The sequence below is a fragment of the Lolium rigidum genome, chromosome 6 (genome assembly GCF_022539505.1).
Source record: "Lolium rigidum isolate FL_2022 chromosome 6, APGP_CSIRO_Lrig_0.1, whole genome shotgun sequence".
Lineage (NCBI taxonomy): Eukaryota > Viridiplantae > Streptophyta > Magnoliopsida > Poales > Poaceae > Lolium > Lolium rigidum.
This window is the reverse complement of record NC_061513.1, coordinates 352,383,207-352,399,774: the sequence shown is the minus strand read 5'-3', so window position 1 is coordinate 352,399,774 and position 16,568 is coordinate 352,383,207. Positions and strand designations below refer to the sequence as shown.

At 41.5% G+C, this 16,568-nt stretch overlaps 1 protein-coding gene, 1 long non-coding RNA gene and 1 pseudogene across 8 annotated transcripts; all 3 read right to left on the bottom strand.

Moving 5' to 3' along the window:
* Positions 1–2,210: 2,210 nt before the first annotated feature.
* Positions 2,211–3,271, bottom strand: LOC124664968 (annotated as a pseudogene).
* A 2,854-nt stretch (positions 3,272–6,125) lies between these two features.
* Positions 6,126–7,043, bottom strand: LOC124667858. The gene is made up of 4 exons (XM_047205093.1): positions 6,743–7,043; positions 6,544–6,650; positions 6,316–6,449; positions 6,126–6,204 (listed from the first exon to the last, which is right to left on the bottom strand). Exons 2-4 carry the CDS (start codon positions 6,640–6,642, stop codon positions 6,126–6,128), a joined length of 312 nt encoding a protein of 103 aa, XP_047061049.1. The 5' UTR covers positions 6,643–6,650; positions 6,743–7,043.
* Positions 7,044–7,072: 29 nt separating this feature from the next.
* On the bottom strand, positions 7,073–14,879 carry LOC124666910. 7 transcript variants are annotated; one of them, XR_006991089.1, is made up of 5 exons: positions 14,073–14,879; positions 13,514–13,599; positions 12,062–12,225; positions 11,282–11,328; positions 8,320–8,485 (listed from the first exon to the last, which is right to left on the bottom strand). It is a non-coding gene; the product is annotated as an uncharacterized LOC124666910 (long non-coding RNA). The 7 variants fall into 7 exon arrangements; XR_006991086.1 differs by lacking the exon at positions 12,062–12,225 and adding an exon at positions 7,073–7,139 and having other exon boundaries at positions 8,419–8,485; positions 13,514–14,879; XR_006991087.1 differs by having other exon boundaries at positions 13,514–14,879.
* Between the last annotated feature and the right edge of the window lie 1,689 nt (positions 14,880–16,568).

Here is a 16,568-nt window from a genome sequence, read left to right as displayed (position 1 = left end):
GAAATTGATAAAATCTGACAAAGTTTATTGACATGAAATATGCACTATTCACTATTAAATTTGCTATAATTTTTCATTTCTGTGTAGCCTAGAATATGAGGTTGTTTTATTGGGAATTTACATTATTGTAGTATACATCACTGGTTATCTAGAATTTTGTTTCAGATTTTTTAAAAATTTAATATACAAATTCTGACTGTTCTCAAATAAAGAGCTAGGTGTAGCTCGGCCTCCGTTTTAAGTTTCCATAATACTATTCATATAAAGATAGCAACATAGAACTTTTTTTTGCGGAAGCGGACTTTTAGCTCTCGGGTGCAACTCACCCCCATAGACCAAAAAAATTGTAGTAATTTAAAAAAGTCAAAAGAAAATTGAATCTTCCTGGAAACCAAGGATGATCAAGTTTGTACTCGTAAAAAAAATTTGGAAACGAAATTATTCTCATGGTCTCCAGGGCAAAAAAAAACAAATTTATGACGAATATAAAGTAAATAGTATCTGGTCATGGGGCGTTTCGAGTTTGTTTACCCAGGATACAATAAAACTAATTTCCTAGGGAAATATTTTGTTTCAATTACAATACCTGATCATCTTTGATTCCCCAAAAAGTTTGAATTTTTTTGAACTTTTTAAATATTTTTTTCCAAGTATAGGGGTGTGTGGCACCCAAGAGCCAATATGTATTTCCCGTAGCAACGTAGAATAGTTAATAAGCACGATACTACCTTGTTTTACTATCCACACCACATTGATCAATTATCACACTTCAAAGTTAGGGTCAAATATCTCGAGGGTCAAATATTCATTCAGTGGGAGGCGACGTTCCCGTTGATAGCGAGGCGTCTGTGGTAACTTCGTCAATTTCAAGATCCAATCCGTCGGCTCAGTCTTCCGAAGGTGCCATAGAGGTAGGATGTACGTGTGTGCGTTCATAGGGGTGAGTGTATACGCGTGAGCATCTGTGTATGTACTGTATTTCTCAAAAAAAAAGTACATGACCAAAAAGAAATTAGGGAAACTAAAGCAGAGCCGCTACGAACCGGCGATTATAATGCTAGCTATATATATAAGCATGGGTACTGATGCGGACGATGTGAACCTGCATGCACGAGCACCTTTACGAAAATTTTGAGAATGCACACATTTATATTCTATGTTGACACTTATTTGTCCAAATTTTGGCATAAAAAATGACCATGCGTAATCTACAAAATGGAATTCCCTATTTCGGTGGACAGTACATAACCAATCATAATAGTATCATTTTGATATTTTGTCATTTTTGTGTAGCTCACATATAATCGTATTTTTTCGTGAAAACTTACACAAATAATTATCAACATAATATATATGAAAAAAATTATTTTAACTTTTATTAAGATTTTCAAATAGCATTTTTCCAGTTAAAGAAAATGGGTGCACATGCACCCGGTTCATCCTAGTATTTTTCCTGCATACATGATGCAATTCTATCACCAATTTGGCTACTTGCAGACCGTCCAACAAGGAAATAATATAGGTGGATACCGATGCATTGAAGTACTGGTACGATGGGGCATTCTATCTGTAGTTAAATTACACATCCGGTCTGTTGATAAGGAATTAAGGACGCACATTGATTACTTGATGAACAATAAAGCGATCTGTTGATATAAGGAATTAAGGATGCACAAGTCCTTGCAGATATACACCACTCGGATGGACTACATGAGCAAGCATTATTAATTCATTGTAAGTCTTATGTTCATTCCAAACGAGATAATTCGTAACAACACTAAAGACAACTGATTTGGTGCATAGAGGAGAGATTTATTTCCCCTCAAGACCCAATATATTTGTTCAAACAACTCACATCTTTTTCACCCAAAGACATGACTAAAACACGCAAGGATCAGAAACAAGGATCCATGTTCACTTCCTTGTCAAGTTTAGCCAGATGGAAGCACATCACAGATCAGTACTTGATTTTTCAGTTTAATCATTTAATTATAACCAATCTAATTTCAGTTGCATAAATATGCAATCTATTCAATTCTGCTAGTTATTTATTTTTCAGCACCATCACTAGTGCACGTGTCCACAGCTAGCCTCTCTCACTTCATAGACTGGCTACTGAAACTGCTTTCATTGTTTTTCACCACCAGTCCACCACTAGTGTACTCACTCCACACCTAGCTTCTCTCTCGTTTTATATGCAGGCAGACAGATTACTGAAACATGTTCCGCGACAGAGTTATGTATTCCTAGCTCCTAGACCACTCGTCCACCTCTCGCGCTTGCATCACGGGAAACGGGTGTGACAACTCTCTCGTCTGAGCGTTGCTGCAAAACACACAATTAACAATTTTCCGTTTTGTTCAGCTTCCACAACACAGCGGTCTCAATAACTTAGTTAGATCAATGGCTGTTCACTTCATGGGATCAGAATGTAACCAGATGTACCACCCAACCGGATTCAACGAGGCCTTGTTGTACGAGCGGGCCTGCTCAGAAAGGCGTCCACATTCAGCTGGTCCGCCAGGGATGAGCACCCTCCCGCCAGCTTCATCAGGAACGACATGACAACCTCTTGACAGTAAACATCAGATGCTATCTGATGATGCTAAACCAGTTACATCACAAAAGCAAACGTCGTTGATGAATGTGTGAATGCATGGTACCATGGGGTCTTTCACTACGAGAAGCGTTGCCCTATCGCATGTCAGCTCCGTAGCTCGCAGCCACCTGAACAGCTGTTCTTCCAGGAACCCGGTAACCATCCCAAAACCTGAAAATAGTGAAGAAATGTTGTTACCACCAGATGCTTTACAGACCTACCTCCCGGTTTCTTGAATAGATTGTGTGAAAGATAGGACTTACCAGGGACAGTGTACACTCCTGTTGTCAGTATGTTGGTAAAGGTAAGCCACACGCCGTGGTCGCACTTGAGGTGACCAAGCTCATGTGCCAAAACAGCCTAACCAAAATACAATGACCATGGTCTACTTGCCTCTGTGTGTCAAGTTTGTATTTTAAAGGGGGTAAATTGCCAAAATGTTTGGATAGACATCAATCCATCGTAGCTAGTGAAATATCCAAGCTGATGAACCCAAAATATCCAAGGGAGAGAGAGACACGACCTTGGGGAGGAAGAGAAGTAGAAAAGTAGAAGTAGTACGTTTGTACCTTATCCTAGTAGCACTACCATATCCATACTCATCGCCTCAGCTTTAGAAGCCCAGAACGGCACCTCAAACCTGAGCCTTGGCCGTGACCTAGGAGAAAGCATCAGGGAGGCAAAGGGTTAGCGAAGAAAAGGAGTCAAGGAGAAGCAGGCCAGTACCAGCAGCAAGCTGCACCAGATAAGGAGCAGCAAAGTGGTGACCAGGAAGAAGAGCTAGAACTAGCTACAAGAACATCAGCAGAAGCAGAGCAAGAGAACCCCAGGAGCTCGAGTGAAGCAGATCAAAACGACCCAGTTTTTATTCTTGTCCCAGCAAGTCTAAGGTACAGCCTGAGTTAGGATCAGCAAAATAATTTATCTCTGAAACAAAAGTACTTGCTGATCGCTAGTTGTTTGGTCCAAATGCTTAACTGAATCATGTGTATCAACTCCACCATAATGCCTTTTAGTGAGAGTTTAAAGCATGTTCTTTCGTTTTATCAACTTGTTAGGCTAAAAATCTCTTACAGGCTGAAGCTGATATTATCTACTAGTGTGATATATACTAGATCAGTACACACGTGTTACCTCTGAATTCATATTTTAATGTTTCAAAACATTGAAACAAAATTCTAGAGGTAGTCAATGATGTATGCTACAATGGTGTAAAATCTCAATAAAAACTAATTTGTATTCTAGGCTACACGAAATTGATAATATCTCACAAAGTTTATAGACTTGAAATATGCACTATTCACTATAAAATTTGCTAGAATTTTTCATTTTTGTGTAGCCTAGAATATGAGGTTGTTTTATTGAGAATTTATATTATTGTAGTATACATCACTAGTTATCTAGAATTTTGTTTCAGATTTTTTTAAAATTTAATATACAAATTCTGGCTGTTTGCAAATAAAGAGCTAGGTGTAGCTCGGCCTCCGTTTTAAGTTTTCATAATACTATGCATATAAAGATAGCAACATAGAACTTTTTTTTGCGGAAGCGGACTTTTAGCTCTCGGGTGCAACTCACCCCCATAGACCAAAAAAATTGTAGTAATTTAAAAAATTCAAAAGAAAATTGAATCTTCCTGGAAACCAAGGATGATCAAGTTTGTACTCGTAAAAAAAATTGGAAACGAAATTATTCTCATGGTCTCCAGGGAAAAAAAGACAAAATTACGACGAATATAAAGTAAATAGTATCTGGTCATGGGGCGTTTCGAGTACAATAAAAGTAATTTCCTAGGGAAATATTTTGTTTCAAGTACAGTACATGATCATCTTTGATTCCCCAAAAAGTTTGAATTTTTTTTCTTTTTTAATATTTTTTTCCAAGTATAGTGGGGTGTGGCACCCAAGAGCCAATATGTATTTCCCGTAGCAATGTAGAATAGTGAATAAGCATGATACTACCTTGTTTTACTACCCACACCACATTGATCAATTATCACACTTCAAAGTTAGGGTCAAATATCCGGGTCAAATATTCATTCAGTGGGAGGCGACGTTCCCGTCGATAGCGAGGCGCCTGTGGTGACTTCGTCAATTTCAAGATCCAATCCATCGGCTCAGTCTTCCGGAGGTGCTCATAGAGGTAGGATGTGCGTGTGTGCATTCATAAGGGTGAGTGTATACGCATGAGCATCTACGTTTGTACTGTATTTCTCAAAAAAAGTAAGTATATGACCAAAAAGAAAATTAAGGAAACTAAAACAGAACCGCAACGAAACCGGCGATTATAATGCTAGCTAGCCATCCAATATAAGCATGGGTACCGATGCGGACGATGTGAACCTGCGTGCACGAGCACCTTATTTATGCAAATTTTGAAGTTTACGAAAATTTTGAAAAATGCACACATTTATATTCTGTGTTGACACTTATTTGTCCAAATTTTGGCATAAAAAATGACCATGCCTAATCTACAAAATGGAATTCCCTATTTCGGTGGACAGTACATAACCAATCATAATAGTATCATTTTGATATTTTGTCATTTTTGTGTAGCTCACGTATAATCGTATTTTTTCTGTGAAAACTTACACAAATAATTATCAACATAATATATACATGAAAAAAAATTATTTTAACGTTTATTAAGATTTTCAAATAGCATTTTTCCAGTTAAAGAAAATGGGTGCACATGCACCCGGTTCATCCTAGTATTTTTCCTGCATACATGATGCAATTCTATCACCAATTTGGCTCCTTTTTCTTGCATACATGATGCAATTCTATCACCAATTTGGATCCTTGCAGACCGTCCGACAAGGAAATAATATAGATGGATACCGATGCATTGAAGTACTGGTACGACGGGGCATTCTATCTGTAGTTAAATTACACATCCGGTCTGTTGATAAGGAATTAAGGATGCACATTCATTACTTGATGAACAATAAAGCAATCTGTTGATATAAGGAATTAAGGATGCACAAGTCCTTGCAGATATACACCACTCGGATGGACTGCATGAACCAGCATTATTAATTCATTGTAAGTCTTATGTTCATTCCAAACGAGATAATTTGTAACAACACTAAAGAGAACTTATTTGGTGCATAGAGGAGAGATTTATTTTCCCCTCAAGACCCAATATATTTGTTCAAACAACTCATCATCTTTTTCACCCAAAGACATGACTAAAACACGCAAGGAACAGAAACAACGATCCATGTTCACATCCTTGTCAAGTATAGCCAGATGGAAGCACATCACAGATCAGTACTTGATTTTTCAGTTTAATCATTTACAACCAATCTAATTTCAGTTGCATAAATATGCAATCTATTCAACTCTACTAGTTATTTATTTTTCAGCACCATCACTAGTGCACGTGTCTACAGCTAGCCTCTCTCACTTCATAGACTGGCTACTGAAACTGCTTCCATTGTTTTTCACCACCAGTCCACCACTAGTGCACTCACTCCACACCTAGCTTCTCTCTGACACATGTTCCGCGATAGAGTTCTGTATTCCTAGCTCCTCGACCACTCGTCCACCTCTCGCACTCGCATCACGGGCAAAGGGTGTGACAGCTCTCTCGTCTGAGTGTCGCTGCAAAACACACAATTAACAATTTTCCGTTTTGTTTAGTTTCCACAACACAGCAGTCTCAATAACTCAGTTAGATCAATGGCTATTCACTTCATGGGATCAGAATCTAACCGGATGTACCACCCAACCGGATTCAACAAGTCCTTGTTGTACGAGCGGGCCTGCTCCAGAAAGGCGTCCACATTCAGCTGGTCCGCCAGGGATGGGTACCCTCCCACCTTCTTCATCAGGAACGACATGACAAACTCTTGACAGTAAACAACAGACGCTATCTGATGATGCTAAACCAGTTACATCACAAAAGCAAACGTCGTTGCTGAATGTGTGAATGCATGGTACCATGGGGTCTTTCACTACGAGAAGGGCTGCCCTATCGCATGTCAACTCCGTAGCTCGGAGCCACCTGCACAGCTGTTCTTCCAGGAACCCGGCAACCATCCCAAAACCTGAAAATAGTGAAGAAATGTTGTTACCACCAGATGCTTTACAGACCTACCTCCCGGTTTCTTGAATAGATTGTGTGAAAGATAGGACTTACCGGGGACAGTGTACGCTCCTGTTGTCAGTATGTTGGTACAGGTAAGCCATACGCCATGGTCGCACTTGAGGTGACCAAGCTCATGTGCCAAAACAGCCTAACCAAAATACAATGACCATGGTCTACTTGCCTCTGTGTGTCAAGTTTGTATTTTAAAAGGGGTAAATTGCCAAAACGTTTGGATAGACATCAATCCATCGTAGCTAGTGAAATATCCAAGCTGATGAACCCAAAATATCCAAGGGAGAGAGAGAGACCCGACCTTGGGGAGGAAGAGAAGTAGAAAATTAGAAGTAGTACGTTTGTACCTTATCCTAGTAGCACTACCATACCCATACTCATCGCCTCAGCTTTAGAAGCCCAGAACGGCACCTCAAACCTGAGCCTTGGTCGTGACCTAGGAGAAAGCATCAGGGAGGCAAAGAGTTAGCGAAGAAAAGGAGTCAAAGAGAAGCAGGCCAGTACCAGCAGCAAGCTGCACCAGATAAGGAGCAGCAAAGTGACCAGTAAGAAGGGCTAGAACTAGCTACAAGAACATCAGCAGAAGCAGAGCAAGAGAACCCCAGGAGCTCGAGTGAGGCAGATCAAATCGACCCAGTTTTTATTCTTGTCCCAGCAAGTCTAAGGTACAGCCTGAGTTAGGATCAGCAAAATAATTTATCTCTAAAACAAAAGTACTTGTTAATCTGATCGCTAGTTGTTTGGTCCAAATGCTTAATAAACTGAGAAACTGAATCATGTGTATCAGCTCCACCATAATGCCTTTTAGTAAGAGTTTAAAGCCTGTTCTTTCGTTTTAACAACTTGTTAGGCTAAAAATCTCTTACTGGCTGAAGCTGATATTATCTACTAGTCTGATATACAAGATCAGTACACACGTGTTACCTCTGAATTAAGAAAGTATTTAGGTGCCTTGTGTGTACGCCTATTTGAGTAAAGTGGAGTTTCTTGTTTATGTAAAAACCAGAGAGAAGGTTTGAGCTGAACCATACTGTATGAGAGAAAATAACAATAACTGCTACAGCACAGTTTAGATCTTGTGCAGTAAACTGAAGTTCAGGCCAGTTATTTTTTTATGTCACCCAAGCTCACTACTTTCCAGTACATAGGTATGTGTTTTGGATAACTAAAGAAATGCAAAGCACATCTTTGGATTGAGAGTACACGCACTCTCCTATTCCTGATAGCTTTAGAGCAAACCTGTTGTTTTGTAAATGGGTGCTTAATGTTTTGATGAAGTAAGTAAAGTCCACATTTAGTAAATGAACTGGCCAAACTAACTCTGGAAACTAGAAACCGTTTACAAACGTTTAGTAGTACTAGATGGGCAAGCGCGCTTCGCCGCGCCGCCTACAATATGATTTGGCATTGTGTGATCAACGCGGTGGATTAGCATGTGTGTTGCCACAATGGTAATACCAAGGGCTGGTTTATGCTTTCAAGCTTTAGAAAAGATATAATCATAAGACACTTCATCAATATCATATTTTCTATAAGATGGGTAAGGTGAATAACGATTATAAGATTACATGTGGACTATCTCAAGGAAAAAGATTACATGTGGACTAACTAACATCTTATCTTATAAGGCAAAAGTATTATATATAATGCTCAATAATTAAGTAACAGAGCCCATGATTTTGCAACACAATAAGTATGATAATTGGGAAGCATACATAGGTCATCAAAACCACGCCAATAAATGCCAGAAATTCAACATCTTGTTGCCTCGATTGGTCCATTCTGGATAACACAACAAAGAATGAAACATCAATAAGAAATAATTTTGCTAAATTTTATTGTTTTACTTATTTTAGCTGGCCTCCTTGTGCTTTACTAAATTTTCAGAATCTTATTGTTAATAAGAAATGTGATTAAAGCAAGAAATGCACCAACTTTGGCTTGAAGCGAGCCACAAATAGAATAGCAGTTATGCGTGTCCAACTTAGAGATAGTAGGATAGGTCAAGCAAAAACTGGTAATGCACTAAGAGACAACTACCTACAAAATAATGAAGGGGGCTAAATTTCTGAAACATGTGGCCCTGATACATAGCTGTAAATTAAAGAGGCACAATCAATCTACGCAATGATTTCCTACTTTGCCCCTGAAGTATATAGAGAAACACTGGTTTAAGTTGCTATGGCATGAACAGATTGTGACATCAATTGAAAAATAACACGTCTATCCTCTTACCCTCAAAAAAAAAAAAACACGTCTATCCTCTTGGATACTCATATATTTTTAAATGCTCTCACTCTCTGAGTGTTGGAATATTGAATAATAGTTCTGTAACTTCCAGCATCATTGCTAATAAGTTGACAACTGAGAAATCAACTACATGGCGCCCCGATAGACAAAAGTGGAACATCAAGTACAATTATCTTCATTGATAAGAAGTGATCAGCTATACTATATCAAATGCATATTCAAGGCAAGGCTAAGACAAAGTACACGTTCCAATTAATGAACTACTATAACACATCATGCCCGCATGCATGTGTATGTTTCATGTTTGTCTCAAAAATAGGGCGTCCGAAGAAAATGCTGCCCCCATTTCAATACTCATGTACCGTAAATCCCGACAACTCAGAAATCAATATCTCTTGAGAGTTCTCTGACAACCAGCCATAAAGAGCAACTAAAAAACCAAGGTCGAATCAAAATTTTTTTTCGAGAAAACGCAAAGGACCTTTGCGCTTCATATCATTGAAAAGAGAGAGTTCAGGTTACAAGCCCTAGGGGTAGCAAAAAGATAAACGAAAAAAGCCTAGTGCACATCCCAACTAGCCGGCAGCACAGCCTGTAGGCCGAGCGCCCCTGTCCTAGCCCAATCGGTAGCTTCCTCCTTGATCTTGGACAGAAGAGCCTGCGTCGACGGTCGAGCTCTGTTGAAGACACAATCGTTCCTGTGTTTCCAGAGCATCCAAGGGATCAGCAAAGCGGCCGAAGCAAAACCCTTGCAGAGGGGTTTCGGGAGGGTCGGCTTGGTGGTGGTGATCCAATCGGTCAGGGAGGCGGAGTCCGGAGTCCTGCAGGGCATCCTCATCCAAGCGAGTGCCTCGTGCCAAACTTGCTTGACAAAGGGGCAGTCGATCAGGAGATGGTGCATGGTCTCAGGGAGCTGGTCGCAGAGTAGGCATCGGGGATGGTGGGGTAGGCCACGTCTAGCAAGCCGCTCGGCAGTCCAGCAACGATCTTGCAGGGCCAACCATGGGAAGAATTTGACCTTCTGTGGAGCCCAAGTCCGCCAGATGTGTTTGGCGGCCGGGCAAGCGATCGCTCCATGGAAAGTGGCGAGGTAGGCGGATTTGGCGGAGTAGATTCCGGACGCAGTCCACTTCCAGCGCAGGTGATCAGGGTCCTGGCTAAGGAGTGCCTCGACCATCTGCCAAAGCCGCAGATAGTCACCAATTTCCTGGATGCCAAGCGTGCCATGGATGTCCCTCGCCCATCTGTTGTCCTGCAGCCCGTCCGCAACCGTGCGCAATTTGCGGCGACGTTTAGGGATGAACGCGTAGAGCGAGGGAGCGATCTCCCTGACTGACTGTCCATCTAGCCATCGGTCGTCCCACAACTTGGCGGTGTGGCCGTCGCCAAGTATCATCGTCGTGGAGGCGAAGAACAAGGCCCGCTCCTGGTCCGTAAACTGGAGGTCCAGGCCATGCCAGGCCCAGCGAACGTCGGTCTAGCTGAACCACAACCAGCGTAGGCGTAGGGCCATGCTCGTCCGCTCCAGATCGTGAACACCCAAGCCACCAAGGGGAATAGGCCGGGCAACACGCTGCCAGTTGACATGGCAATGTCCACCATTGGCCGCAGCCCTCCCTGCCCACAAGAAACCGCACTCGATCTTGATGATTAGCCTGAGGGTCTTCTTGGACGGCGCGAGGACGAGCAGCTGGTGGATGGGGATGGCTCCCAGGACAGATTTGACCATGGAGAGGCGCCCAGCCTTGTCCATGAGATTGGCCTTCCAACTGGGCAGTCTAGACGCAACCCGGTCTACCATCGGCTGCATCTGGGCGCTCGTGGGCTTGCGGATGGTCAAAGGAATTCCCAGGTAGGTGATGGGCATCTCGACCACCGGGCAAGTGAGTAGGTCGACGGCGGGTTGCACCTCCTCCGGGGCGCAGCGAATGAGCGTGGCGGTGCTCTTGCCGTAGTTGACGCCAAGGCCAGAGGCGCGTCCAAAGAGGTCGAGCGTGGCTTTGACGGCCTCAATCTCCTCCTGATGACCTTTTGGGCACGGACGCTGGCCGGGATTGCACCATCAACCTCGCGGATCTGATCACCAAATTAATTAGTTTGGTGACATTTTTTAGCTCATTCGCATATAGTTACTATTTGTTGCATGAGAGTTTTCTAATTTTCATTTGACAACATAATTCACTAATCAGAATAAAGAATAGCCGGAAAGACAATTATGTAATTATCATCAGTTTTTAGTATGATAGAAAGAGTGGCATCAAATATCCAATAAGTGGGTTATTAGAAAAATATCCAATTCCTCTTATCATGCGAAGAAGGGAAATTCACCTTTAATTGATTTGGTTGCAGCCCACGGCCATATGCAATGGTGACTCCTGGCGGCATCACGTGAAAACTAAGATAAGTTGAATCGGCAAAAACAGAGATGTATTTATACTCCAATTGACTTGTTTGTTGCACATGCTTGATCTATATTTAAAGGACAGCAACTTTTCAAGCTATCCCAAGAAAGATTAAACACAGTACACGCAAGTAAAGCTTGAGAAACAGTGGTCTTTTGAGTAGTACCTGCCATGCTAACTACACTATTCATGGGCCTATGATGGCAAAATATAGTACCCCTTAAATTCAGATCCATGCCATAGAATTTTGAGTAGGTATGATCAGGTTTTTTTTCATGAATTTGTCATGGCTCGAGCTTCCTACAAATGAAGGGAGACCGAACAAAGCCGAATTTTAATGCAGTTGTTGTGTTAAAATACTTTTGGCTACATGCTAGTACAGTTTAACAGATGACAACATATCCTTATGTGTTTCTATCTCTAAAACCATATAAAACTCTTTGATGCTTGATGAAAAAAGAAGAGAGATATGGTACTAATGTTGTATCAATGAAAGTACTTTCCTTCAATTATCTTAACATAAAGGAAAATGAAAAATGGACACTGGCTGCTCTAGAATTAATGTTAACTCCTATATCACCTCTAACTGTATCCAATTTTTGTCAGGCTCAATAAAACTGTTTTTTTTTTTTTTGCCTAATCTCACCTTGGATCAAGATCACAGTCTTGATTTCAGAGAGGTGATGTTTTCTTTGCCTAATCTCACCTAACTCGATGACTACGACCATGCGAGCAAATAGACAGCTTCACAGCGAGGCAGACGGATGGGCACGACGATCAACATAGAAAATTGATCCCATTGAAAGCAAAATATCCAGAGCCACCCAAGAAATAGAATAAACAGACAAGAGACCGCGAAAAGTCATTAATCTGCAACGTAAAATACATGAACAACAGATTAACATGAAATAAAATCTTGGAATTATATGGATATCTGTGTGAATCAACTGATAGTTCAAATTTTATTGGCGTATTTAATCTCAAGTTTTTTTAATTTGAGTATCAATAACTCTTACGGCCATGGCTCAAAAGAAGAAATATCATCTTACAAACCAATGGTCTGAAGTACAATATCATTTCGGTATCAAAGGAAATCAGCATTAGGCGGTGATAAAGGACAGCAACTTTTCAAGCTATCCCAAGAAAGATTAAACACAGTACACACAAGTAAAGCTTGAGAAACAGTGGTCTTTTGAGTAGTACCTGCCATGCTAACTACACTATTCATGGGCCTATGATGGCAAAATATAGTACCCCTTAAATTCAGATCCATGGCATAGAATTTGAGTAGGTATGATCAGGTTTTTTTTTCATGAATTTTTCATGGCTCGAGCTTCCTACAAATGAAGGGAGACCGAACAAAGCCGAATTTTAATGCAGTTGTTGTGTTAAAATACTTTTGGCTACATGCTAGTACAGTTTAACAGATGACAACATATCCTTATGTGTTTCTATCCCTAAAACCATATAAAACTCTTTGATGCTTGATGAAAAAAGAAGAGAGATATGGTACTAATGTTGTATCAATGAAAGTACTTTCCTTCAATTATCTTAACATAAAGGAAAATGAAAAATGGACACTGGCTGCTCTAGAATTAATGTTAACTCCTATATCACCTCTAACTGTATCCAATTTTTGTCAGGCTCAATAAAGCTGTTTTTTTTTTGTGCCTAATCTCACCTTGGATCAAGATCACAGTCTTGATTTCAGAGAGGTGATGTTTTTTTTTTGCCTAATCTCACCTAACTCGATGACTACGACCATGCGAGCAAATAGACAGCTTCACAGTGAGGCAGACGGATGGGCACGACGATCAACATAGAAAATTGATCCCATTGAAAGCAAAATATCCAGAGCCACCCAAGAAATAGAATAAACAGACAAGAGACCGCAAAAAGTCATTAATCTGCAACGTAAAATACATGAACAACAGATTAACATGAAATAAAATCTTGGAATTATATGGATATCTGTGTGAATCAACTGATAGTTCAAATTTTATTGGTGTATTTAATCTCAAGTTTTTTTAATTTGAGTATCAATAACTCTTACGGCCATGGCTCAAAAGAAGAAATATCATCTTACAAACCAATGGTCTGAAGTACAATATCATTTCGGTATCAAAGGAAATCAGCATTAGGCGGTGATAATAATTACCTGGCAGATTAGACCATTGCATGAGTTAATTTGACATCTACCAGCAGTCAACGTTTATAGAACACAACAATCATTCCCCGTGCCTTCTGCGGAAATGCAGAGTGCAAAAGTATTAGGATGTATTGATCAATATTTGTTCAAGACACAAGTGCAGTAAACATGTTTTGAATTATTGTAGCTATTTTCTATACCCTTAGAAATCTTTATAAGCCTCAAGCTCCAATCGATTCCAAAATCATGTGCAGATACCGGCGAATAGACTAAGAGGTGATCATTTCAATGGGAAATTCGAAATAAACTTTGCAATGAAAATATTAGAGATAAAAAATATTGTTTCAGGGCATCATCTAAATAGGTTTCCTTGTGCGTTTTCACTATTTAGTCACTGCTTTCCATTTCCCAATCTAGTATTAAGGTACTAAGAAATATGAATCTCAGTCCGAAGATCAACAACGAAACCAAGGAGGTCATCTCAACCCATTATAATGACACGTAAACTTAACTGGAAAATAACTTGAATAGCTTATGAGGTTCTGACTATATAATGTATAGGACATACCATGTAAATAGTTAAGAAAATATTGTAGTTATTGGAGTATCTGTTGTGAACAAATAACCAAAATGATACCAGCAGATGATTGAGAAGGAAAAATCCGACAACTGAAACCAATGGTCCAAAGCTTCTCCAATCTGCTACTTTCTCTCCTCACTTTGTCTGCAGATCTGTATAAAGAAATCACATAAGATTTTAACATTCCTTCTGATTTGTTACAACATCAGTGAAGCAAGATATTTCATGAATCATTTTATAGTATCACGTGCTCTCCACACAAAGAAATATAATTGAAGAAATTTGGGGGTTACTAAGACGACTATGCCAGCTAGAATATTATGAACCGGATAACAGACAGTCACTCCCAACCAATATTCTGATGATCTGAAGAACAAACTTGGGGTTGCCGACCATGGCCTGAGGGAGAGAGCCCAGCCAAACTGCTGTGTCTCGAGGCTTGCTGTGGCAGGTGGCCTCCACATCCGCTTATGCAAATATAGAGTAACAGCTTTCTCCACATCGATACCCACCAGGACGTGGCCCTGCTCAACATCGATGCCCACCACCAGGACGCCGCCCTGCTCAAACATCGACGCTCACTACCACCGCGTCTCCCGCCTCCCTCCTGCTGCACCCCACCTCGACGCTGCTACAGGGACCCCCGCATGCTCCAGAACCGAGCCAGCGGGAGAAATCGGCGCTGCGATCTAGTCCCCTTTTCCCCTGCGGCCGAAATTGCTGGGAGCGCGCCGGCGACCTCAAAGGAGCTCGGATGGGAGCGCGATGGCGACCTTGGGAGGCGGAAGGGAGCGCGACGACGAAGACCCTCGGAGGCATACGGGAGGCCTCGCACGGGCGCGGGCGCGGCCGCCCGGGAGGAGCGCTTTTGGCCCGATTCGGCGATCAAGCGAGAGGAAGGACGGCGGTGAAGTCTAACTTTCCCCCGTCGTTTCCCCACACCTGGCCGTCACTGTCGCCACCGCAGCCAGAGAGGTGAGAGGTGCGAGGAGAATAAGAGCAAGTACAATAGAGTCCAGTCAGCTGACTATAAGACATTAAATAATATATTTTAGATGAGTTGGAGGAGAGAGAAGAGGAGAGAGAAGGAAGGTGAAGTTACTTATGCAATAGTCAGAATTCTTGCACGTGCTCCTAGGCACCTTGTGAGAGTGAAAGGTGGGCCATATATTAGTAAAGTACTACGGAGTACATTCTTATAGCCAACTATTGTACATGTTAGCTATATGATGACTACAAATGATATGACATCTTGTTATAGCCAACAGTTGGCTATACTATTGGAATTGCTCTAATAGCGAGAGAGGGGTAGGTCGCAGCAACTTCCCGCAAACGGACCCTACAAGGCCGCCCACATCCACATGGCAGATTGGCAGCGGCACATCGAGCGGTGGCGAGCGATACACTGGCCCACACGAAGATGCTTGCACCGGCAAAACGCTCGGAAGCCCCGGATTGCAACAGCATTAATCTGTTTAGATAATTCAGAGGAGTAAACTTTTGTAGCATATCTTCCGGTTCCAGGAAACAGAAGTAGTACCTACCAAATAAACCTCAAATTTATTTCTTTTAGATTTTAGCTAGGAAACAAGGAACGTGAGGTGATCTTATTCAACTATATAGAAAATTGAAACTAAGTTTCAGTTACCAACTTTGCTAAACCATGTAAACAACAATCTGTTTTTTGAGTTGTTGTAAACTTTGACGAATAATTACGACAACAATCTGGGTTGTTATTTGTAACTTATTCGTCGGGGAGAGCCGCCCAGAGGTGCTCGTCGAAGTAGCTTTGACCATTTCGTGGAGGCGACGTCACCGTTAGATTTAAAATCGAGTGGAGGTTCGAGTGGACCATCTCGCGCATCCCATGGAGCTTGAAATCGTTGTTGCCGTTGATCGTCAGAGCGCCCTTCGGCGAGGTGACGTGATCAGTAGGGCCCATTGACCGGTTTTACTTGGTCGTGCCCACATGGCAGCTGATTTGGCCGCTGGACCCGCATGTTCTTTGAATAGGGTTAGGTCTATTCCGGATACTGTTATCACCAGATTTTGGCTAAATCAGGAGGTGGGCCGCAATCAAGATGGGCTTGGAAGATTACACGTGGAAGATCTCTGAAGCGGCCTTGCACGGAGAATTTGGGCTAGATTGCCTGTGTATCTTTAATTACAGTAGATTGTATCTAGATTAAAAGTTAGAGTTCGTCTCCTACACGGTGGGGATCTCCCACGTTAGAAAGTCCGCTGGACTATAAATATGTATCTAGGGTTTATGGAACAAACAACAACCAACGTTCAACACAAACAAATCTCGGCGCATCGCCAACTCCTTCGTCTCGAGGGTTTCTCCGGTAAGCACCATGCCGCCTAGATCGCATCTTGCGATCTAGGCAGCACAAGCCTGCCCACGTTGTTCATGCGTTGCTCGTGCTTGAAGCCTTTTTGATGGCGAGCAACGTAGTTATCTTAGATGTGTTAGGGTTAGCA

What these genes read in the sequence shown, in the direction of transcription:
- LOC124667858 (XM_047205093.1), bottom strand. Translation starts at nt 6,642, where the DNA reads ATGGTTGCCGGGTTCCTGGAAGAACAGCTGTGCAGGTGGCTCCGAGCT. An exon ending in TCGTAGTGAAAGACCCCATG is followed by an intron (nt 6,450 to 6,543) that starts GTACCATGCATT and finishes TACTGTCAAGAG; the next exon opens with TTTGTCATGTCGTTCCTGAT. An exon ending in CCGGTTGGGTGGTACATCCG is followed by an intron (nt 6,205 to 6,315) that starts GTTAGATTCTGA and finishes TGTGTTTTGCAG; the next exon opens with CGACACTCAGACGAGAGAGC.